At 41.5% G+C, this 24,794-nt stretch overlaps 1 protein-coding gene across 4 annotated transcripts; it reads left to right on the forward strand.

The window, feature by feature from the left end:
* The first annotated feature begins 20 nt into the window (after positions 1-20).
* On the forward strand, positions 21-22,751 carry ldb1b (LIM-domain binding 1b). 4 transcript variants are annotated; one of them, XM_058639729.1, is made up of 11 exons: positions 21-225; positions 14,182-14,284; positions 15,188-15,232; positions 15,477-15,552; positions 15,642-15,744; positions 15,843-16,015; positions 16,305-16,427; positions 17,144-17,227; positions 19,402-19,525; positions 19,787-19,935; positions 20,534-22,751. In XM_058639729.1, the coding sequence occupies exons 1-11, from the start codon at positions 198-200 to the stop codon at positions 20,762-20,764; spliced, it is 1,239 nt and encodes a 412-aa protein (XP_058495712.1). In that variant the 5' UTR covers positions 21-197; the 3' UTR covers positions 20,765-22,751. The 4 variants fall into 4 exon arrangements, with proteins under 4 accessions (XP_058495712.1, XP_058495713.1, XP_058495711.1 ...); XM_058639728.1 differs by lacking the exon at positions 21-225 and adding an exon at positions 8,130-8,244; XM_058639731.1 differs by lacking the exon at positions 21-225 and adding an exon at positions 11,256-11,637.
* Positions 22,752-24,794: the final 2,043 nt, after the last annotated feature.

A 24,794-nucleotide genomic window follows, 5' to 3' on the forward strand; every position in this document is an offset into this window, starting at 1 on the left:
TGCGCGCGCGCGCGTGTGTGTGTGTATATGTGTGTGTGAACTGTGGGGATAACAGACGCTCATGTGAGCAGCCTCAGTGGCGGCAGCAGTGACTGGTGAGAGAGAGGAGAGAGGAGAGGAAAGGAAGAGAGCAGGGATAACAGAAGCCACCACCACCACCATCATTCTGATCGGATTCACACCAGACATGTGAGAAGATGTCCGTGGGCGGCTGCGCGTGTCCCGGTAAGTAGCTGACGTGGTGATGGTTGCCGTGAACGACAGCCCTGCTGCTGCTGCTGCTGCTGCTGCTGCTGCTGCTGTTGCTGTTGCCAGTCACTGACTTTTGCTTGTCATTGTTGATGTTATATTTTGGTTAGTGAGTGCAGGCACTGCTGTGGCGTGACTAGGGCAGAGAGGTGCCCCAGGGCCCTGGGGTTCTGTTTGCAAAGGCTCATGGGAGGTTGCCCTCTGTGATGGCTGAGAGGATGGAGAGAGCAAAGGAAAATACCAGAATAGTTGGACCAGCGTGAAGTCTCGTGTCATTTCCTCTTCTTTATTCACTGTTACAACAGTTTGTTTAGTTTGAGGAGGAGGGAAAGACATTTGCTGGCGGTGCAGACATCTGTGCGTGAAGTTGTTGCTATGCCGCCACTAATGCCACTTCTCTTCGCCCTCCACCAGTTTGTTGTTGTTCTTGTTGCTTCTGTTGCTGGCGGACAGACTTTAAGGATGTAGCACACAGTCCTGTGCACATCAGACTCTCCTCTCTTTGCATCGGTAGTAAAGTAAAGAACAAAAAGCAAAGGGTCAAAGTGTGACATTCAAAGGGCAAAGATCACTTGCTCTGATCAAAGAGCTTGCACGATTGATTTGAACTTCTTCCCCACATAAAAGTTGTTGGGGAATGTTTTGATGTTTCACAGCTGACTCAGGAGGGTGTCATTTATGATGCATCACAAGCTTGATGATCCCTCCTAATCAGGTGGTCGTGCGGTTTTCGTTGCTGATATTGTACAGTGGAAAAACGCCATCACTGCATTAGATGGACTGACACACGCTTAACGACACACTTAGCTTAGAGTCTTCCTCTTTTTAAGAGTTTGCTGGACACAGGTCAGTGAGTGCGCACCTGAGACGCAGAAGGGCAGAGACATATTCCTTACATCTTATATGTATTTGCATCATCAACTTCCTCTTTTGTCTCTACACCTGTCTGGAAGCATTGCTGTTTTTAGTCAGAGCTGTCAGACGAGACTTCACCGCCTGACTTCATCTCTCACCTCACCCAAAAGCGAATCGACAACGTGATGACAACAACAACAAACTTGTCATCCTTTTACATTTAAAAAAAAATAAAAATAAAACTGGCTCATGTTGAGAAGCAGCTGCAGGACGTCTGGCACACAGAGCGACCTGCGGGGAGAAATATCCCTCATATTAGAACCCCCCCCTCCCTCCCCATATTGAGAGGTGTGCGACTTCTGTGAAGGCTGAGGAACTCCCAGCAGCCAGTTGTGTTTGGGTGCTGAGCGCCTGACAGCAAACAGATAATTCTTCTCATTTCACTGACTTTAATCAGATAGAGTATGAAAGAAAAAGAGGAATCAGTAAATAAAGCACCGCTGCGCTTTAGGCAATATATTATTAAGTGTTACAGCGATTTATGTTGCCGTCTTAAGGAGAACATAAAAGTGAACCCTATATCTGGAAAATGCATTCATACTCATGACAATGGCTGTGTGTGTGTGTGTGTGTGTGCTAGTATTTTTTACCCGACCTTTTTTCTAACATAAACACTGACCTTGTCAGGATCAGTAGTCAAAAACCTGGTCTTAATGAGGCAAAACCTTATTTCTAAGGAACTGGTTAAGGTTTGAATTGTGGTTAGGTTAAGGTTACGGTTAGTCTTTAACTGGTTATGGTTATGGTTAGGGATAATGCTGATGTTTAGGCTGTCCAAATGAATGGAAGTCAATGCAGAGTCTTTAAAAGGATAGCTGTGCAAAACTGTGTGTGTGTGTGTGTGTGTTACTGTATCACCCTGACTGGCCTCCTCTTCTCTCCACTGTCCCAGGCCACAGCGGGCGCTGTGGTCAACCCTCAAACAGCCGGGATGTGGATACGGATATTTGGCCAACCGCGCATCAAAGATCAGATTTCCTCCAGTGCCAGTCTTGACTTTAATCATTAGGAAAATGGAGACACTAACTGCTCCCATGTTTTGTGGTTTGGAAATTCTCGAGTTGACAGATTATTTTAAAGGTCGGAAAGTTCCGAGTAAATTACGAGACTGGGCCAACTCATCGTGGCCACAGCTTTGCAGACACTGTATAGGGAAGCTGGAATCACACAGGACTCAAGGGATTCAAATGTGAGGAGAGAAATGAGACTGGCACTGTGATCAAACTAGCTGGATTTGGTGTCAGATGTCTGTGAATGCATGCAGATCGTACAGCGAGCACACACAATGGCACAAAGGGAAAGTGTAATTTGTCAAAGGTGAACTGCATTCACACAAGTGTGTTTTCAATCTCCACGCAGCAGCCCGCACTACGAAGGCAAACGCTGCCACCTCAGCCGTTAAACAAGCCTGCACAGCAGAGGCAGCAGCGTTTGTTTGGAACCAGGCTTTAGCTTTCTTGCGGTCAGATTGCATACTTAATCAAAGTGGTCATGGAAATTTCCAAAAACGACGTATGACCGCACTGTTGTGCGCTCCACTTTTGCTCTCATATTGTTCTCGCTGGTGTTCCTCCTTTCTTTTCGCTTCAGTCTCTCTGCTTCATGGATCCTCTTCTTTATCCTCCCGCCGTCTTTTGTTGCCTTTTCTCATTTTTGTGGTGCCACGAAGATGAACTTCTTTTTCATCTTCAGCAGCCACTGATTCCTGCGTCAAGACAAATGTAGCAAAACGGCAACTTCCCCTAAGTTTTCGACATTCTCAAAGAACCTACTGTGATACAAGGAATGACAAAAAAGCCTGTGGACCTCAAACAATACACAATACACAAGATGAGGACACTACAGCCGATGTAAACACGACCTCCAAATATGGAACGATCACTTGTGTCAACTTGAAATGAACCCAGCTCTTGACTCTACAGTCTACAGTGATGTAATAAGTGTACTGCCAACTTCACTCCCCCTACACTCTTTATACATTCAGAACATGACACAGAGAGTCAGCAGACGCTGCCCTGATTGACGACGATGGCGAATAAAATAGAATAGAAATGAGGAGAATTCACAGTCCCTCTGTAGCCGCTCTCCTCCTCTCCTTCTTTTCTTGTTTACATTCCAAAGCCGTGTTCAACACAGAAGGATCCTCCCCCTTCTTGTGTGGGCTCGGGGTCTGTGTGCGTGGATGCATACACGCTCGCAGCATGTGCCCCAACATGTGGATGACATAAACATGAGTGTGTGTGTGTGTGTGTGTGTGTGTGTGTGTGTGTGAGGATGTGCATTAACAAAGAGAAGTTATTATACAGTAGGCTCTGTGAAGAAACAGATGTTTTCTGCCTTGTGGTCAGTCATTTAGCAGATCTTGCGTTACAGCCCCACTTGCTGACTCTTACCTCTATTCTGCCCTCCCCTCACTCCCCTCTTTCTCTTTGACTCCTCTGATTGCTAGCGTATGTTCTCTGGGTGGCTGGCTCCACTGAGGGGAGGGAGGAGAGGAAGAGGGGGGAGAGAGAGAGAGGAAGGGAGGGAGGGAGGAGAAAAAAAGGGGGAAGGGACTGTGCCCTCTCATGCAGAGAGTCACATGGTGTCCCTGATTGGAAGAAAATGAGTAAAGACTGCAGCTCTGGCTGAAATGGCAACAGACAGAAACGCACAAAGGCTGAGCTGTTTAGAAACAGGTTGCACAACAAGGGAGCCCTAAAGAGGAGGGTGTGATGGAGGGGAAGAGTGAGATGATACTGAGGAAAGATATGGATTAAGAGAGGAAGAGGAGGAGCGAGGGTGGGGAGGAAGAGAAAACAGGAGAGTGAGGTGATTGGGGAGGGGGTGAGGAGGGGGTGTATAGGCAGAGAGCTGAAAAGCCAAGAAAAGCGAGGCAAGTGGGAGATGAGCTCTGTAGGAGCACAGGAGGAGTAGGAGGGAGGGAGGGAGAGAGGGAGAGAGCGGGTGAGACAGAGAGTGAGAGAGTGATCAGACTGTGTTTTTATGTTTTCTGCAAGGCTGAGCGGTGACGTGATTGGCTGGGGGCTGAGGGGGGGTGGGGGGGGGGGGGGGGGGGGCAGACCTGACTCTGAGATCAGAGACAGACAAAATGGCTCCCACAGAACAGAGAACGCAGCATCAGGGCACTGTCATTTCCACTCACACAGCTGTCAGCAGACACACACACACACACACACCGTTCTCCTCTCATACTCTCAGTGACTTCCATTTATTTGGACACCTTTAACAAAGCCTTATCCCTTAACCTTAATCATAACCAATTAATACCTGACCCTAACCTTAAACAAACCACAATTCAAATCTTAGCCCTCAACTTAACCCTAGTTCCTAAGAAATGAGGTTATGCTTCATTAGGAATACTTCCATAATTCCATAAGGACAACTGGACCTGACAAGGTCAGTGTTTGTGCCAGAAAACGTCCTAAACACAAGCACACACACACACACACACACACACACACACACACACACTGACCTCAAAATGCCAGGGGAAAATGAGGGGAAATAAAAACATATTGGACAATAATGCTGATCTTAAAGAATTATAACACACACACAAGTGTGTTTTTGATCAATACTTTTTTAAGGAACATACATTCATACGTTACATAATCTAATCCCTTAATGATCTTAATCCCTTCCCACTCTGGCTTGTTGTTATTACATGAGTGACAAACTGGCTGCTGAAGTTCCCTTGTTGCACCAGCGCCTGTGTTCACCCGCTCGAGAAAAACCTGCACAGGGAATTCATCCAGTGAGTGAGTGAGTGAGTGAGTGAGAACTATCTGTAGGACAGGATGAAAACAAACACACCAGCTCCCTGTGGCCACAAGAGGACGCTGCTATCAAAGGACAACCTCTGATTGTAGGTCACTTCAGTTTTTTTTCTCTCCTTTTATTGAAGCGTGGTGAAGTCACGCCTGTAAATCAAAACGAGAACGATGGCTGTCCACAGAGAATAAGCGGAACACAGTGAAACTCCACATGCACATTTACATGAAATAAAAGCTGAGACGAGCATTGTTTTATGTAAATTGTGCTCTTATTTATTTATTCTTACAAAGATGGTGTATCCATACCCATTTTCCTTTCTGGTGGTTCAGTTCAGATATTATATATATACTTATTACAGTACAAAATGTACTTATATATAAGTACATTTTGAAATACAATAATGTGAAAAATACTATATATATATATATATATATACATACAGTACATACATACATACATGTACATACATACATATACATACATACATATATATATGTGTATATATATATATATATATATATATATATATATATATGAGAGAGATACGAAGAGCTACTTAGGCCAAATATATTATTTGTCATGAAATAATGTTACACAGTGCTGTGGATTAAAACCTTTATGATCAAATAATAATACTACATTTTCTGTCTGAATAATCAATTAGGAAACATTTATGGATAAAGTAACCACACGTAGAAATGCCTGTTTGGCTTCTGCAGATGGTAAATCAATGGATCCTTGATGACTATTTAATAAGATTTACCCGTAAGATGTTTCCTAGGTCTAGGAGTATTTTTGGTGTCACTTTTAATTCATAATTACCTGCAGACATTTAGAGCTGTTTGACCAACTGATCGTTCAGTTTCACCTACGATGCTGTGGATTAACAGTCATCCTCTGCTCTGACCAATCTTCCGAATGTTTCATGACATTTTTCTTCTCTCTGCTTAATCATTGACACCTCATAGTGAATTCCTGTATCCAATAAAATTCTCAAGATGTTTTTAATTGTTTTTAATTGTTAATTGTTCATTGTTAGTGCAGCTTGTCACACGACAAGCTGCAGTAAGACTAAGGCATGTGGATACAGTCGGTCTGCCAAGTTATTTTCTTGCATACATACGGTACATACAGTACATGCTCCACTTAACGATTAAACATAATGAGAAAGTAAACAGTTGATTAATCTCACTATACATGAGTAAAATGATAATGACAGTGTACTTGTTTACTTTAAATTTCCTCTACTCTGTTTTGTTTTCCTGTGATCTGACAACAAGTGTCTTTCAGTTTCCTGTAGTTGAAACTCCATGAGGACACTCCACTCTCTTTACAACAAGTAAAGAAATGCACCTCATTGATTTTACACCAAAGAGAGACGTCAACATGAGTGAGAACATGGTTGAAACTGTCAAAGACAGCATCACTGACAGACGTGGTTTCGTAATATATCGTCCAACGACGGCGAATACTTACTTTCTTATATGCGAAGCAGGAAAAAAAAAAGACAGTTTTAAGTTTTATTATCAGTTGACTGAACACAGGGTGTAATTTTACATGAAAGACTTTACCATAAAAATACAAGCCACTGTCTGAGATCACAGATGAGACCTAAGACTGTCAAACAGTAGGATTAGCAGATTTATTTTCTCTGTCTGTTACTTCCTCATTACGTGGGACAACAAACAAAATGAGCAAAAGCTGTAGCTTTAGATTCAAGAGTTTCAAAGAGTTTATTGTCAAAGGTTCAGTAAGAAAACACGTTTCCATGTGCAATGGAACTCTTTCTTTGCCGTGTCCACACAAATGCAGAGTTAAAAGTCAAAAGAAGTGGATAAATAGTTCAATAGAAATGGACAACGATAGAAAGGAAATAGACATCTGTTATGGAGGAAAGAACACTAGCTGTGCATGTTGTGCATGTTGTGCAAACAAAATACAAAGTAGATGATAGTATGGGTCATGAGCTAGGTGACACGTGTCCATTATTATAACTCCTGGCAGTGGGAAAGAAGGAGTTCTTGAGTCTGGAGGTTCTACATCTCACACTTGTGTACCTCCGTCGCTCGGGCACTTGCAGTCCATAGCTGTGACTTTATGTGACTAGTTTGATATATACAGATAAAGCCACTGCATATTGATCATATCTTATCCTATCAGCAATTTATGAGGAGGTAATGCTTGCATCATGTTGTTGTTGTTGTTGTTGTTGTTGTTGTTGTTGTTGTTGTTGTTGTTGTTGGCCGGAGATGATTTTAATTATTTTATTATTATGTGTCTGTGATATTTCAACATTCATTTCATCTGATGCAGTGGAGTAGATAAATAAATGTCACCGCGTATGTAATAGCATGAAATGGAACTACTCGAGTAGATAAGTATGTGAGTTTGTTGGAGCTACAGCTGGTCAGTGCTGCATTAAAGACCATTCCTTCGTAAAAGTGACAGCTTGTCCTTTAGATGTTCTCTTGGGGCTGACTAAGACAGAGAGATCTCTGTCCCTCTATCTGATCCAATAACAGAGTGAAGTGAAGCCTGAGCTGCCAAACGCGGAGAATCTGCCAGACAGCGATCACTGAAAAGAGCCCCAGAGATGTGTCTCTAGCTTCTTTATCAAGGAATGGGCCAAGCTGTCATATTGATGTGTTTACAGTGTGTCTGACTTTAATACTACGAAGCGGTAAAAGCTATGAAACAGTAGCTTTGGTGTTACACTTGGGGAAAGAAATGTGAATCTATCTGTGAAAAGAGAGTGTTTTCTTTTCTTTTTTTTTTGGCCTGTTTGGGAGGAAAAGGGGGAAAAAACAACACTGATATGATGTCGTGCTCTATATAACACTGACTGTCATGTTTGAAGCTGGGATCAATTTGGCCTGGGCCCTTTTCTGCAGACATACCAACATGTGACCGTCCTTAGATCAGTGTTGAAGACAGTTCTGGAGGGGAGGGTGTCTGGGGAAGGTTGTTATCAGAACTCTGGCAGATGTACGCGCCGTTCAGTTTCCTGTTGACTAGCGAGTGGAAGTGGCACGCTGCACACATTTGCACGCCGCGTGCACGAGAGCGCACGCTCACACACACACACACACAGACATACTGTACATGCAGGCATCTTTCTCCCACCCCCCCTCCTCCTCCTCCTCCTCCTTGTGCCCCTGAGCCTGACAGTCTGGACATGGGAGATATCAGAGAGAGAGGGACAGGCATGAAAACAGAGTCTGTGAGTCAGATCAGTGTGTGGCTGTGGAAGTCAATTTGAACGTGACAAAATGTCAATGTCAGAACAACTAGAAACTGAAGAAGGTAAGTTTGTCTTGCTGACCTTTTATTCCTTTCTTTTCTTTCTTTTTCTTACTGTAGCTGATTCATCATCAAATCCCCGGACAAAACGGAACAAAAAAAGCCTAAAAAAAAGGAAAATATTTCAGTTTGTCTCCTGCTTTGTTGACGTCCCGAGCGACGCCGTTCAAGTTTGGCCTCCTTTTTTTTCCCTTTTACTAACTTCAAAGGTGCATTAAAATAGTTGCACTTGGAAGTTTTAAGTGTAAGCTTAGCGAAAACATCACACTGTGCACTTCGGGGAGTTTATTCAGCCTCTGCATGGCCCAGCTTTAATCACGTATTATACATGGATTTAAGGCTTTAGGTGTGAATGTGTAAGTGCCAGTGACGAAATGAGTCTGGTAAAGCGAAGGTTAGGCAGCTGTGTGTGTGTGCATGTGTGTACGCGCACGTGTGTGTGTGTGTGGTTGAAGATAAGGACTGCCCTATGCCTGAGAGCAAAAGAGACGGTGTGTGTAAGCCCCTCAAGGCTTATCCTGATACACCTCCCACCACCACCACCTCCTCTCCATCACCCCATCACAAGCACACACACACACGTGCACTAGGGATTAACCCCGTCATGTACCATTTCAATGGGTGAGCTTTGGACACACAAACATGCACACACGCAGGATTAACCCTTGTGTGTCCATTTCCATGGATGATTCTTCAGCCTCTCTCTCCAGTTGTGACAGCATTGACTGCCCGTGTTGCCATGGCTACAGGGGCCAGAGAATGTGAAGATAGGCAAATTCACACAAGTCACCCACAACAGACACTCTAAAGCTACTACTGACGACACCTCCCCGTGGTACCAGACACACAAATATGCTGCCAAAAGCCTGACAGGAGCCAGGAGCGGTGAAGTGCTCGTGGCACACAGGTTTACTATGGTCAAACCAAATGTGTGTACAAACTCAGCCCCACCAGCTTTGTTGTCGGCCGAGTGACATACGAGCCTTTGAGGAGCTTATGCTCTTCTTATGTCCCCGGGAGACGCCGCACTTCACCATAATCCAGACGTCTGCATTTGACTTGCACATGAATGGAAAGTTATGCGGTTGCACATCCTGACGGCGAATGTGTCAGAGCCTGTTACGAGACAGGAAACATGGCGGGGGGAAAAATTAAAGGTCACAACAAAACTTTATGGACTCTAAAATATCACAATATCACAAAGGCTTTGATTTTTAAGCCCATGTGTAAATAGTATATAGCATTTTGGTTGATGAAATCAAAAGGCATCACCACTCGACTTAACTGCAGCCAGTTCTTTCCTTTGTGGATGAATATGACAAATTGGCACGTATCATGACAAACTGATGCTAGTGTACACTCACATTATTACTACTGTATATATAATACTGATCCAATATGACTTGTTCTATTTATATACCAACTTTGACCATATGTGTGAATGTTGCCGGCTATGATCTGAATATCGTAGCTGATTGTAATTCCAGGCGATTTGAACAGATTTAGGCTCCTTTTGGCTTAGTGCTTCCTATAAGTGTAAATGTGTGTGTATGAGTGAATGAGTGTGTTAAAGAATGACAAGGAGAGAAAGCCAGACATCATAATATATACAACCCTTGGATGTTTTCATGACATAAAACCTAATTTAAAAGATCTTAATTCGCTCTTTTGTCTGATCAGGCTTTGACCATCTGCACATAATATGTCACACTGTATCTATTCACACAGGTAACACTGTTTCACAAACTTAATTATTATGATTGGAGTAGGTAAACCAGCCAAGAGATAGAACTTATAATTAATAAACTTAATATATTCTTCCAGAACTCATCTGTACCTCTCAACCCAGTCTCTGTTTACATAGTTAATTATCTGTTCATTTTTAAAACAATGTTATGGGGGTGCAGTGATTTTTGATTTAGTGGTTAATATTTAAGGTTATACACTTATATAGATATTGAGCTATCATAGTAGAATGTTTTTTATTGAAAGGTGGTATTATGTGCTGTAACAAACATAAACAGCTGTATGTTTTGCATATATGGCTAAAGGACACATAACACTGATTCTTCTTTATCAACCACCAGCTTTGTTGTTTTATGTCTGTAAAAAGGCAGTTACTTAGAGTTTGTCTTATATAAACTGTACTGTATATTAGCAAACTCATACAGCATGTGTATGTGATGTAAATCTGGTGTAAAAAAGACTTAATTTACTACATGGAATAGTAATAAGTGGGTTAGGTAGGTCGCGCATAAATACTTTGACACTTTGACCTTTTAAAAAGTGGTTTTGAAAAAACCTGAAAAAGTTGGTTTTAAAAATGCATATTTTCTGGATGTGTTCCAGTAAAAGTGATGAGAAATAATAATTCTGTAGCTATTGTGGCTTTGCTAAAACAACACATCTAGATTTTTTCACAGTAATATATAGGGATCTTCTTTGTCATTGCCTGGATTCAGTTAATTAGTTTAACTGTAATTAACTATAATTATTTTTTATTAGCAAATCTTTATTCAAAATTAAGTTCATGATTTCATTTTGAGAGCAAATCTTATATTATTTTACATATTTGTTATTATATGCACATTATCTTTATGTATATTTAAGTGAATAGTTTATTTTGTGAACAGATTTTTTTTTTTTTACAGATATTTCTATTTCTAAATTGTTCAAGGGAGATAAAGCTGTGTTTTGCAGTTTTTAATAAACTACCCCCCCCCCCAAAAAAAAAAGTTTGAGAAGCACTGCTCTTCAGTACAATTAGGCAAACATGAAAACCACTTTACAGTCAGTATGTGATCGTTGTTTACCCCCACAAACACATTTCACCTGTGCTGTTAGGGGCCAGTGTCAGTTACAGGGAAAGGATGGGATGCAGCAGGAAGGAGGAAGGAATTAAGGAAGTGAGGGAAAATGCTTACCAGACAACCTTTATGTGCAGTTGTGCATTAGTGGGGGAGGAGGAGGAGTAGTAGTAGGGGGAGTGGGAGAGGGAGAGGGAGAGGGCGGCTGGCGGTGCTGGGCAGAGGAGAGAAGAGTAAATGCACTGCGGAGGGAGAGTAGGAGGAGGAGGGCCTACAGCTATTGTTCATGTCCTCCCGTGAACAAAGGGCTGATCGGGGTCCGTATGTAAACCCACAGCAGGCTTCAGCCCACTGACAAGGCCTCATGCGGGACAAAACATAACCGACTGACTCCCGTGATTTCAGGCCCGGGTCCGTCTCAGACTCTTGTGTTTGAGTGATTTTTTTATTGATCATATTCAGTGGGACGTATTGTGTCGGTACGTTCTTTGCGTCCGTCCAACGGGCCTATCCGTTCTTACGCACGGAGCGTACACACGGTCTATCACGGATCTGTAAACATCAATTTTCTGATTGGACTTCTTTGCAGGTAAAAGGGGTTCGCTTTTCCACGAACACACACTTTTAACCCACGGGGTACAGCTGCCGGAGAGAGTGAATGTAGCTCAGGGACTTTGGCTGTTGTCGTTTTTCGTTTTTATTTCGCTGCCCTTTTTCCGTTGAAAAGGGGATTTTAACGCTAAGGCGTTAGCAAGAAAGCTAACTTCGGCTAACGGGCAATTGGCTGTGTCTTGCTAACGTTAGCTTGCCCCGCAGGCCTTTATTGACAGGGTGTTAACGTTGCTCGTGCAGTGTTTTATCACCTGGGAATTGCTCAGTTGTTGTGCTCGATATACATTTGTAACACACACGTTTTTAAGTTATGTAGCGAAATTATTGTGGGTTCTTAAAGCGTCCGTTTGGTGTTTTAGCCTAGCTTAAAGCCCAGTGTTAGCATTGTACGCTTGTTGCCTTTCTAATTGCCTTTGTAGCCAGATATTTCCACGTTAAATGTGCAAATGTGACTTGAATGTTAAACTTACGGGCTGAACGGGAGTTTTAATTGACATTTAAAGTACAGCTCGATCGTAATATCACATTATTGTCCTTATCAGAAAGTTTACCAACATAGGTTTGTGCTTCAATGTAACATAGCAATTGGAGGGTATCCCTGTTGGACAGTTATTTGTCCCTCGAAAACAGACATGGTGCATGGTGGCAGTGTGCAGTGGCATATGTCCAAAACCCCACCACAGGTTATTCTTCTTATGAGGTGATGGTGGGTGGAAACTGGGTCTGTAGTTTGTGCGCCAGACTCTATTTTTATTAGGTTTCTGTCACTCGGCGTCTGAGATAGGTTTAGCTCTAAAGGTTGGTCGACCATCACTCAAGCCAGGAAAATGTGTGCATGTTTAATGTCTGTGTGTGTGTGTATAGTGTACTGGGAGAGAGGAACATGATTCCCAGTGGAGGAAGTGGAGTCCAGTTGATGTGATTGTGACTGCCTGTCATTAACCGCTAACAGGAGAAGAGAGGAGCTAATGGAGCTCTCAACAACTAATGGACACATAACATCGATTATTTATTTATTTATCATCCCCCATTTGTTTTTCTCTGGTGAAGCATCCAGCCCCATAGCATAGTGTTGATGTTCACAGTGTAAACAACGTGTTGTTGCACATAGAGAATGCAGCCGGGCTGCACACAATCATATATATATATATATAATGATCTGTGCTCTAAATGAGAAACTTTTATTGTTATCAATACAAACACGGTAGAAACCAACTACACTGGAAACTAGTAAGTAAGAGCAGCTGGACTTTAAACTGACATTAGAAATAAAGTTAGATTTTGAATATATTTTTAACACAATTCGCAATTTCCCCTGCTTAAAAACATCCCCTCATTTCAACGTCAGTTTTTTATTTTAAATCCATGTATGTAACACAATATACATCTTCCTTGAAGCACACTCAGAGATATGTTTAATATGCAGAGACTGAAAAGACAGACATAAATGAGGCGGGGCTTCACCATGGCGACGACAGGGGTCATGACCCAGTGGCTGCTATGCGTAGATGACCTTTATGGAAGAGCTGGGCAATTAGAGTACAATAAGTGCTGGAGCACTGTGTGTGTGTGTTATAGAGATTCATCTGTTTTGTGTGTTTCTTGGTGAATTTAGTCAATGTTGATGTTATGATGTATAGCATTCCATTGTTATTTAGGAGGATTGTATAAAAGGTAATAGAGCTGTGACAGAAGCAGGTTGTTTACAGGAAACTTCCCCTTGACATGTCATGTTGCATCTTCATGTGAGTAGATGGACACAATCTGTGAATTAGTGCAGATATACTGGCCAATTGGTGCCATTTGTCTCCATCCCATTCAGCTTCAATCAAAAAAATAGACACTAAGGCAACAGTGTTGACACGCTATCTTATCTCACAAGGTTAAACATTGATCTAAAAAAAAAATCCAGATCCATATCACTACCAAATTCTAATATTTTTCCCTGGGTCATAATAACCTACATCCTTGAAAAGAAAAGTGTTATCAAAATCTGTGCTTTACTCTTTGAGTTGCGCTGCTCAGACAGACAAACATGGCCAAAAAACACGCCCTCCTTGGAAGAAGAGCACATACCTCTTCACCAACACACAGTATCTGGATCAGGACCAAAATACTTATTCAGAGGAACACTTTGCACAGGTGGCATGCCATATGTCAAAATGTTAAGAAAAGTGAAAACTCTTAATTTATCTGCCCCCTAACTCAGAACTATTCCAAAATATAGTTGGTCCTTCCTTGGCCCGTACCCCACACCCAACCAACTTTCAAGAAGTTCAGTGGATTGTACTTTATCCTGCTAACAGACAGCACAGAAAGCAACCTCCTTGGTGGTGATAAACAAAACACCATGTATGGTTTTATGTTTACTTTCTCATATTTGCTTTTATAATTTAAGATCTTTTCCATCTAAGTGGTCACTTAAGATGTTTTTTGCCATGATCTAGAAGCTCTAATAACTACTCATCTAAGAGGTGACACACAAATTGAAAATTATGTTTTCATTTTTCTTGTCTTCCAGGCTGTTCCTCCAAGTCATTCAAGCTGTACTCCCCTAAGGAGCCCCCCAACGGTAGCACTTTCCCCCCTTTCCATCCCGGCACCATGCTGGACAGAGACGTGGGGTGAGTTTTTATGTGTTATGTCTGTTTTTTTAAGCAGTCTGCTGGGGTTCATGTTCACAGTTAAAATGTCTCTTGCATGTATTTGTATTATTGCCTTCCCCTCTATATTGCTATGTAAAGCTTGCCTGAAAAATGCTTCTCTTAAAAAAAGTGATTGTTGATTCAGCTTGGCATCTGTTAGGCTGACTCTGACCTATCAACAAATTACTGGAAGTGGTTTAGAGGACAGAGTGCATGAGCAGCACTTCTGTGAATATGAAATGCAAATTGAGATAGTCACTGGTGGTTGATTTTTTTTTGGAGGTTCACTAACTTCATGAACAAATCCTGAAATGTACATTATGTTATTTTGGAGCTACACAACCTGTTTCTCTTGTCAAATTCACTAAGGAACTGATTTCAATGGTTAGTTTAGTTTTAGGGACATCAGGGTGCAGGGAGCTGAGTTAGGGATCTTATGCCGTAGTGGGGGACCTGTCAGGTTTTTAGCAATTGTTGAAGAGCTGATGTTATACTTTGTTAATGAACATGAACACCTCATTGTGTTGCCAAATGTGTGTTGGTCCTCAATGACTTAAGTGAAACTTTTAGACTGGCCATGTGAGACAACTCTTTAATACTCAATCAATTTAAGTTGCCTTGTGTGGCTTTGTAAGGCGAGGGATTGTGCCTAGACAGAACTGTGTGCAGTATTTCACAGCTTGTCGTTCTGCAATAAATAGATCAGCTGCAGTTGATGTATGTGTATTTGAGAAGTGTTTCTATTTAGTGTCCCCTTGTATCATCTAATGTGGGCCATGCTTGGCTAAAGTCCCAGGGTCATAAAGACATACTAGTTCCTGAAGTAGGGCACATTAACTCTCTAGCTGAATGTAACAATCCCTCCGTCTCTTGTTTCTTCAGTCCCACCCCAATGTATCCTCCCACATACCTGGAGCCAGGAATAGGGTAAGACATTATTTCTTGCTATCTCCAGCCATTGTGAAACAGCAATAATTAAAGTAAAGTTCAGATAAGGTTGTGGGAAGTTATATTCTTATCTGAGAAGGCTCAAATAGGTGTTGGAAGAAAAACAGAAAAGTGCAGTGATCAGGAAGTTTCTTTCATTCCGCTGAAGCCTTTCATTATACAGGCGTACTGTTCTCACATAACTCCTCCATTTGTTTCCTTCTGTCTTGAAATATTTGTACAGGAGGCACACACCATATGGCAACCAGACAGACTACAGAATATTTGAACTTAACAAACGGCTACAGAACTGGACAGAGGTTTGTAGCACAGTGTTGTATGTATATTGTATGCACACACAAAGAAACAAGACATAATGTTGGTGTCTACTCTTTTCCTCATCCTGTAGGAGTGTGATAACCTGTGGTGGGATGCATTTACTACGGAATTCTTCGAAGATGATGCCATGTTGACCATTACTTTTTGTCTGGAGGATGGACCCAAACGTTACAGTAAGTAAGCAAAATCACAGCCGTCTATTCCGTTTTAAATGGGATGATATGCTGTTCCTTAGTTTTCTCTTACATCTTTTTTTCTTCCTCTTCACTAGCAATTGGCCGGACATTGATTCCACGGTACTTCCGAAGTATATTTGAGGGCGGTGCCACTGAACTCTACTATGTGCTGAAACATCCGAAGGAGTCCTTCCACAATAACTTTGTCTCCCTCGACTGTGATCAGTGCACCATGGTCACCCAGAATGGAAAGCCCATGTTCACACAGGTGAGACTGTGTTCTTGTGCAGGGTTTACACCTCTAACAGAGATATGTTATAGTAGTATGTATTCCAACTTAAACACTAATCTGTCCCTACATTGTGGAAAAATCCTGGTTTTAAATGATGGCCTCACAGGATGTACAGGATGTCTTCATGCAGCTCTCACATACCAACATTTTCAGTTATAACCTTTGCCCTAAATCTGAGTACAGAAGAGCAGCTTATCCAGTTCCCTGTTTATGTTTTCACGGTCCTCCTGCTTCATTCTGACCTCCGACCTCTAAACTCCTGTAGGTATGTGTGGAGGGGCGCTTGTACCTGGAGTTCATGTTTGACGACATGATGAGGATAAAGACGTGGCACTTCAGTATCAGACAACATCGTGAACTTATCCCCCGAAGTATACTGGCCATGCATGTAAGTGAATACACACGGGCACATGTTCCGACAAAGTTCAGAACAAAGATCAGTTAATTGAGACCAACTTCGTACAAAAAAGAAGTCTATTGAGTAATTGTTAAGCTTGGTGTATACTTCCTCCGGTGGAAGTGAATGTGCGCCAGGAATGACGTAATCTCCATGGGCGTGGGGGCTCCAAATGTTGTTGTGGTGCTTGGTCTCACACCTCTGAATTTATGTAACCATGTGTGCTCTGTGCACACAGTGGACATATCCAGTGGAAAACTGGCCTCGCAGATGTGTCTTAATAAGCAGCTCTTTTAGAGCAGAGAGGAGTTTTTATTGCATAGTTAACAAAGCAACACAGGGTAGCAGTTCAATGTACACATCAACTTCCCACATGTGTGAGGTGTGAAAACACAACTCGTGTGTAAATGAAAGAAATAATGTTTGAAATTACTGATCTACTGTAACTATTATGATGTTACTATTCAATATATTCATTGGCAGACATTATCTTGTTGACTTCCTGTTTATGCACACAGTTAACTGTTGAAGCAAAGTGCACTGAGAGCCAATATGTGTTGCCTCATGCAAGTATAAACAAAGTTTTATGGCTAGGTATATGTAGGTGTAATCAAGTTGTGGATCAGTGTAGTTTGCCGAAGTGAATCCAGGTGTGTGTGTGTTTTTATTCAAGTGTTATAAGTAACTGTCTTCAATTGATGTCCCAGGCCCAGGACCCACAGATGCTGGACCAGTTGTCCAAAAATATAACAAGATGTGGCCTGTCAAACTCCACCCTTAACTACCTCCGAGTAAGTCAAGCACCCAATCAACAATTTTATCTTTATTGTCTTTAATATGTTTTCCTTGTTTTGGAGTAATTGTTGGCCGGCTTTTATAACTGTAACTGTACCTCACTCAACATTTCAAATTCTCATCATCAGTTTCACATTTGCCATCTACTAGCATAATTGTTATGGTTTGTCGTATTTAAATGTGTTTTAGTTGAGAAAATAGGCTGTCTTCAAGTTACTCCAGCCACACGACTTTAGCTTTTATAGCTGTTATATAATCTGCTTTGACACGTTAACGTCTAAGCCTGTGCAGTCTGTGCAAACTCTGTTATGTTGGATAACATTGTTCAACATTATAATGATGCTTTGACTTGCCAGAGTGCACACACATGTCTTATTCCTCAGCCACTGGGCAGCCAAACCTCACACTCACCAGCTGTTGGCTTACTGAGGCATAATGTGATTGGCTAAATGAATGTGTAGCCCATGCATTCAATCACATGTTTGCATACCGAGTGTGTGAATGTCATGAGTTTCACTGGTGCTTATGATGAGGTTGTGGGGTTAGGTGATTTTATGTAGTCAACCATGAATCAAATGTGAATATATGTCCATTAACAAAGTATTTGTGAAATACAAACACTTGTATTTACTTGTATACACTTGTATATAGAAGTTGAATAAGGTGCCTCAACATCGGTCACAAGGTGATGCTGCTAGACAGGGGGAGGCTGCTGTCTGCCTGTCTGTATAGCTATAGGTTTATTTAAATTTAACAAATAAATAAAAATGGCAGTCTATGCGCATATGTAGTTTAAAGCACACGTAAAACTTTGTTGGAGTTTTGATAAAGGAGTCCTTTTGTTTTTTGTCACCCTCAAAGGTTTTGATTACACTCTTAAGTGCTGTCCGCTGAGTGAGCATTTGTCAGAAAGAGTATCAGCTTTGTTGTGCTGCTTTAGTCTTAAAAACCTTGTATGTATGCAGTGTGTATGAATTTGCTATGTTTTAATTGCACGTTCCTCTTATAAAGACAGTGAAAATTGAGTTACCTCAAAGAAGTTTGAGGTTGTTCAGTTTAATCGGAATTGGCATGGATCAGCGTTGGCAGTGTTTGGAGCCTGTATTGCTTCTGTCTTTTATTCATGCACACCGTGTTACACAGGTCAGACTGGAACTACAGGCTGAGTCTTTTCTGCTTGGTACAAATGAGTCACAACCCCCAATGTTGGTTAATTGAAAAGTTGTATGTGGCTGTTTGTCAAGAATATAGTATTAATTAGTCTCAACAAACAGATTCCATTAAAGCTGTAGCATGTTGAATAGCCTGTCTGCCTGAGTTGTCTGTGGTGACATTCCTTCGCTACACAGAAAGTGATGTGTTTTCTATTTGACTGAAGCATAACAGCTACACTATTAAAGCCAAATGGCAGTGAACATCAGGTTTAAGGAATTGTCCCCAGTCCTCTGAAACATAAGTGAGGTAAAGTGAATGTTGAAAGATAACTTCAGGTCTAGAAATTAGCCCTGGTACTCTGACATATGAGCGAGGCAGTGAGACATTAAAACTAATGTTGACAAAGAACGTTTAGAATATGGACCTCAAGTCATCTTTTCAGAGGACACGTACTCCCACACCTCACCTGAAGTGTGGGGTATGTGTGTGGAGCTTTAGTGCTAGAAATTTACAAATACAATTATATAGTATCTTTCATCTGCATCATTGTAATTCGACTATTTTATTTTTATTTCAAATCTCTCTACAAATATACATTGCTGTTTATCTGCCATTCAGTGACACACATTAAAGCTGCTTGCCTATTCTGCCCCCACTCTTGTGCCACCATGTGCCATCTCACTATGTTTTTGCTGTTAGCATCGGTGTGGTCTGATCAGAATTTGACTATGTTGTCTCGTGTACATTTTTAACATCTGAAAACTCATCACACATGACATAGTTTACCCATCTGTCTCAAATCCTACACAGTGAAACTGCTTTCAGCAACACAACCACTGGAATATAAGCTTCTTCAGTGGAAAAAAAAACCTGAGTCTCTGTTGTCAGAATGCTGATTTCAAGTCCACCACTGACATGCTTGTTTCTTAACTCCAGCCACTTGATCAAGTGGAGAATCTCTTCACATTGTCATTGTAATCTCTAACCAGTTTCCCCTCTCTGTTTCCACTTCCAGCTGTGTGTGATTCTTGAGCCCATGCAGGAGCTGATGTCCAGACACAAGACATACAGCCTCAGCCCCAGAGACTGCCTCAAGACCTGCCTCTTCCAGAAGTGGCAGAGGATGGTGGCACCACCAGGTAAGATAAATGACACATGTGGCGCTTTTTCTTGAGAGTTTCTGACTAATTAGTGGCCGGCAGTCTGTTGACATCACATTTTAATATTGGCTCAGCTCGCTTGGAACCTTCCTAGAGCAGGTACCAAGAAAAGCACATGAGTCTAGTCGAGTGGAGTAGTGGTCGAGCTGTATAATGGAAAAGCCCCAATATTGACAAACAGACAGACCTTTATTTGTATCTGCGTATCTTTGTAACTCTCTTCTTATTTCTGCCTTTTAGCCGAGCCATCAAGACAGGCGCCTAAAAACCGGCGGAAGCGTAAGATGTCAGGTGGCAGCACCATCAGCACAGGAGGAGGAACTAACAACAACAACAACAACAAAAAGAAGAGCCCAGGCAGTGGCTTCCCTCTGTCTAGCCAAGTCCCAGTGAGTACATCACTCCCACCTGGAGTCAGCAAAGTGCTATTACACCTGTGTTTATTGAAAAGCTGATTCATGGAAGGGAAATAAGCCTTGGTTTCCATTAAAATGCATCATAAGTGTTAACCAATATTTTTGTTTAAAGTGCACATTTATGTGTGTTTACATTCACTGCTGAGTTTGTTAACCAATAAGAGCGTAGTGCAGAAAGAAAAATTGGTATTTTGCAGTGTTTTGTTACTGCTTCCCATCTGTTATTGTTGCTTGTTGCTATGTTTGATACTTGTCGAGGAATCATGAACACAAACCATCACCATATTCAGTTTCTGCCGTTGTGACATTTCAGACTTTTTGACTCTTTTATTCACTGAATCTTAGATTTAGAATCTGTTCCCTTTGTGGTAGGGAGTGGTAGTAATAGTGACTCTAATAAGTCTAACCTTCATTAAAAGAAAAACATTTTTTTTGACAGAATCCACATAATAAATGTAGTCCGCTTATTCAAATATAAAAAAAAAAACACACCAACACGGATCAGTTCATGCTCTTGTTATGACATTTGTAATTTCTATGCGTACTGAAGGAAGTGATGCTGTCTCTGCAGGATGTGATGGTGGTGGGAGAGCCCACTCTGATGGGAGGAGAGTTCGGCGACGAGGACGAGCGCCTGATCACGCGGCTCGAGAACACGCAGTTTGACGCGGCCAACGGCATCGACGACGAGGACAGCTTCAACAACTCGCCAGCGCTGGGCTCCAACTCGCCCTGGAACAACAAGGCCCCGCCCAGCCAGGAGAGCAAGAACGACAACCCCACCTCACAGGCGTCGCAGTAGAGCCCTAGAGCCCCGCAAACCACTACACGAGCCCTTGTCTGTCACTCCTCAGCCGTCCCGTCCCGTCCCACTTCACACCAAACAGCCGCCAGTGCAACAACAGCAACAGTCCCATCATCTACTCACCTACTGAGACATCCATGTAGAGCTCAGATTCATCACACACGTAGCCCGGAGGCTTTGAGAGAGAGCTCAGTCTTTCATCCTGTGTGCCCGAGGAAGTTTTACAAGGTTTTTAATATTCAGGCACTGTCCCACTTCCCTCACCTCCATATACAAAATGTCTCATCTGCTCTTACTATTTTTTTAGTTTGGACAATGTAGTACCCGTAGTAGAGGAGAACTGTGCACACTGAACCATCCACACTGAAGTTTTATATGCAGGAAGGGGCTGGGTGCAGGGGAATAGTGGCAGTGGGGCTTTGAGATGGTGTAGAGTTGCTTCGGGATAACTTGTTCCGCCCATCCTCTTAACACAGCTCTCAGTTCTGGTCTGCTCTGTCGATGCTTATGTCACTGATAACGTTTGTTAATAGAGTATGTGTGTGAATGTGTGTGTGTGTGTGTGTGTGTGTGAGTGAAACGCATGAGGAGACAAAAGAGGCAGTTTGAGTTCATCTGTGGCTTTGCTGAAGCAGACAGACCATAATTTAATATCAGTCTATAAAACTGTTGAAATTCATACATGAGAAATTCAAATTGAAATTCATACATGAGAAGGAGAACTTAAATGTGGCACTAGGGAAACATTACACACACACACAGAGATACACGCCAAAACAAATGTGATGATTGAAGGATTTTAAGTCCCGCAGTGCCCGCGTCATCTCTGATTTAGACTACAGTGAATGCAGTCTTTCAACAGAGATCATTTAAAACACCCCCCTCCACACACACACACACACACACACACACACACACACAGTTACAGAGTTTTTATACAGTATATATTTCCCTAGAATGTTTTTTTAATTTGTATTGAACGCCTTCATTTCAATTGTTACTTTTTTATTTTCTACCAATACTGAAAAGCTACAGACCAAGGAGCAACACAGGACTTTTATCCCCTTCCCCCCATCTAAAATATATTGTTTTTATCTTTTATGTTTATAAAAGAGAAATAATTTAGTGTGGATGTTTTTATTTTGTCTTTTGTTCCATTTTTGGAGATTTGAATTTTTGTGTATTTGTGCTTGTATATTTAAGGTAGTAGCAAAGTTCTGTCTGACTGTAATAAAAATGTATTCTTACTTAGATTTACCTAAAGCCATCCTGATCTAATGTAAAGAAAACAAAAAATAGGAAAAAGGAGAAAAAACACCCATGAACCTGTTCCCTCTATACCCACTTGCTCTCTTTCCTCCTCCCTCTTTTTTAAAACTTGTGTAAATTAAAATTACAAAATCCCTGGGGTACAGTGGCACCATGGAGAGACAATTTTACAGTTATAGATTTTTTTCTTTTAATTTATTTTGGCAGAGATTCAATTCATTTTTTCATTGACGCAGGAAGTGAACTTTCACTGACCACCGTTCATCTTTAATCTCGTGTTCTAGCTCAATGTCAAGTGAATGTGCTCACTGAATTTTAGTTGGATTTCATGTTTTGTCACTGGCTCAAACTGAGATTTTTCTCTTTCCATTTTCTGTCTTAATCATTTGTTTGATCTTTCATAACCGACATGTGTGAAGTCATGGATCATGCAAACATCTTCTAAAACCAGCTTAACATTGAGTTTAGTCGGCATTTTGTAGCAACTCTGAGTCTGTGGAGTCTGACTAAAAACGGCTGATGTTGTTTCGTACATTTCCATTGTGTTCCAGTGGATTCCAGCAGCAGTTATGACTGAGCTTGAATGGTGACTTGTACCTTCTCCGAAAAACCCTGTAGAAAAATCATTGTTTGATATATATTTTTTTGATTTGGTTAGTTTCTGCCCTTGATAATTAATGTATGGTACCAATAAAAAGATACATTTTCACTTTAATATATTTTGCGTTGTCTTTGAAATCCGATTTTGTAGTGGAGCTCTAACGAGTCACTGACTATGAGAAAACTTTTTTTCTGTGGTCTTAAAATTGAAACGAGTAAAAATAAAACATGCAGTCAAAGCAGTAGTATAAAAAAAAATAATCTAGATGGATGGCTGGGTGTTTCCTCAGGCACTTCGTGTTGAGATAGTGAGGTGATTGATTTCCCACTGCTTACACAGAAATTACATTTAGAAGGGATATCTTTATTGTAACAGAAAGCAAAGCCTACTACTTGGTAAACATGGTTATCGATTGGTTTATTAGTGGATGCATGCATACACACTTATAAGTGACTAATTACAAATGTTTACATGCACAAATAAACAGTTTGTGTTCCTATTCTCACAGTGTGTGTGGATACAAACTCCCCTGTGCTTCCGTAAAATCAAAAAAAAACCAAGGTATCTCTTTGAGATATTGTCTTGCTTTCTTTTTTTGATACCAGTGAGTCTGATCCAAGACAAAATATGTAAATATTTATACTTGTCTCCTGCTGCTGATCTGTCTACGAGCTACCAAACAAAGTGTTGTTGTAGTGACAATAAAGTATCTTATCTTATCAGCTTATCAGAACCATTTGTAAAGCCTTGTCTATTGTATGTACATACATTAATTTTTCCACCTCTGAACAAACCTGTCCTCTGCTGTCAGGTGTCAGTGAAGGTGAGCTGTATGTCACACAGGCTGGAGGCTGTGCTGCGGGGTATTTCTGGGCCCTCCTCACATCTCTGAGACATGCTGGTGTTCGGGCCTAGTGTTGATCCAGATCTACATCTGTGCTCAAAAAAAGACGACTACAAAGGAAAAACCAGGCTGGGGGACCATGGAGCCCTGGAGGAGGCGGATCACAGACAAGGTCTTACTTGTCGAACAGAATGTAACATTTTCTTTAGGATACTGCAAATGTTTCTTGTCAGTATTTGTCCAAATCGGTTCCTGTGTCTATATCAAGTGAGAAATGGGACCGCACGGTTATAAACGTTATTAAAGCAACAATTCTCATGCCATAGTTAATTAACTAGACAGACTACGAACCTCCATCCTCCCTGACATTATCTGTATTTATAGCACTCTTTTTCTATCATGCACATTCAGATAGACTGGAGTCAGGGATTGGACCCACCACCTCCCTTTTGAAAGATACCTCACTCTACCACTGACCCACTGTCGCCCGCGAAGAGGAGAAGACTAAAAAATGTGATTCTGTACAATGATGTGAAAATGGAAACAATGTCACATATTTAAATAACAACTTCTATTCTTGCTTTTTCATATTATTTAGTCCCTTGGTTATTAATTCATTCATTTTTCAACATGTTTAAATGTCTTCTGTGTCTATTATTTTCATATAAGCCTCTTGAATGTCTGAAAAACCTGTTTATTCCGTTTACTGCAGGAGCAAAAGAGTAGCAGAGACTCACTTTGACACAGGGTTACACATCCCCACCGTCGTGGAACTGGCAGCGTCTCACCTGCCAACTATCTCACCTTCTCCTCTGAGATTTATTCCACTCACTGACTGTGTCACACTGTTCCTTCAGAGCAGTGAGGGCTGTCGCTGACACTCCCAGTGTCTGAGTGTTGAAGTCGAGCTGCAGGAGCCGATCAACGCTGGTTTTGCTGAGCCCCAGTGAAACAGCCTGAAGACCCCGGAGACCCTAACACTCACTGATGATAACATGGCTGTATAGCCAGTCAAATTTTAGTTTGTGAACCACTCACACTCAACTGTGCTAAAGTCCAAAGAGAAAATCCACATTTTTATCTTGCATGGACACAGAAACTGTTGGTCTGCTGCCTTGTTTTGTAAGACTGTCACTTGGGTAAACTTATTTCATTTGAACTGACTGATGGAGGCAGCAGTGGATTAACTTTATAGTTTATGTCTTTTAACACGTTTAGATTGAAGCTATTAAGAGCCAAATGCAAACTTTTCCAAGTTTCCACAGAGAATTTCAAATAAAACTCAACCTGTGAATGTTTTGACTGTGCGTATG

This window comes from Solea solea, chromosome 10 (genome assembly GCF_958295425.1).
Source record: "Solea solea chromosome 10, fSolSol10.1, whole genome shotgun sequence".
Classification (NCBI taxonomy): domain Eukaryota; kingdom Metazoa; phylum Chordata; class Actinopteri; order Pleuronectiformes; family Soleidae; genus Solea; species Solea solea.

What these genes read in the sequence shown, in the direction of transcription:
- ldb1b (XM_058639728.1), top strand. Translation starts at nt 8,211, where the DNA reads ATGTCAATGTCAGAACAACTAGAAACTGAAGAAG. An exon ending in CCACCCTTAACTACCTCCGA is followed by an intron (nt 17,228 to 19,401) that starts GTAAGTCAAGCA and finishes TTCCACTTCCAG; the next exon opens with CTGTGTGTGATTCTTGAGCC. An exon ending in CTCTGTCTAGCCAAGTCCCA is followed by an intron (nt 19,936 to 20,533) that starts GTGAGTACATCA and finishes CTGTCTCTGCAG; the next exon opens with GATGTGATGGTGGTGGGAGA.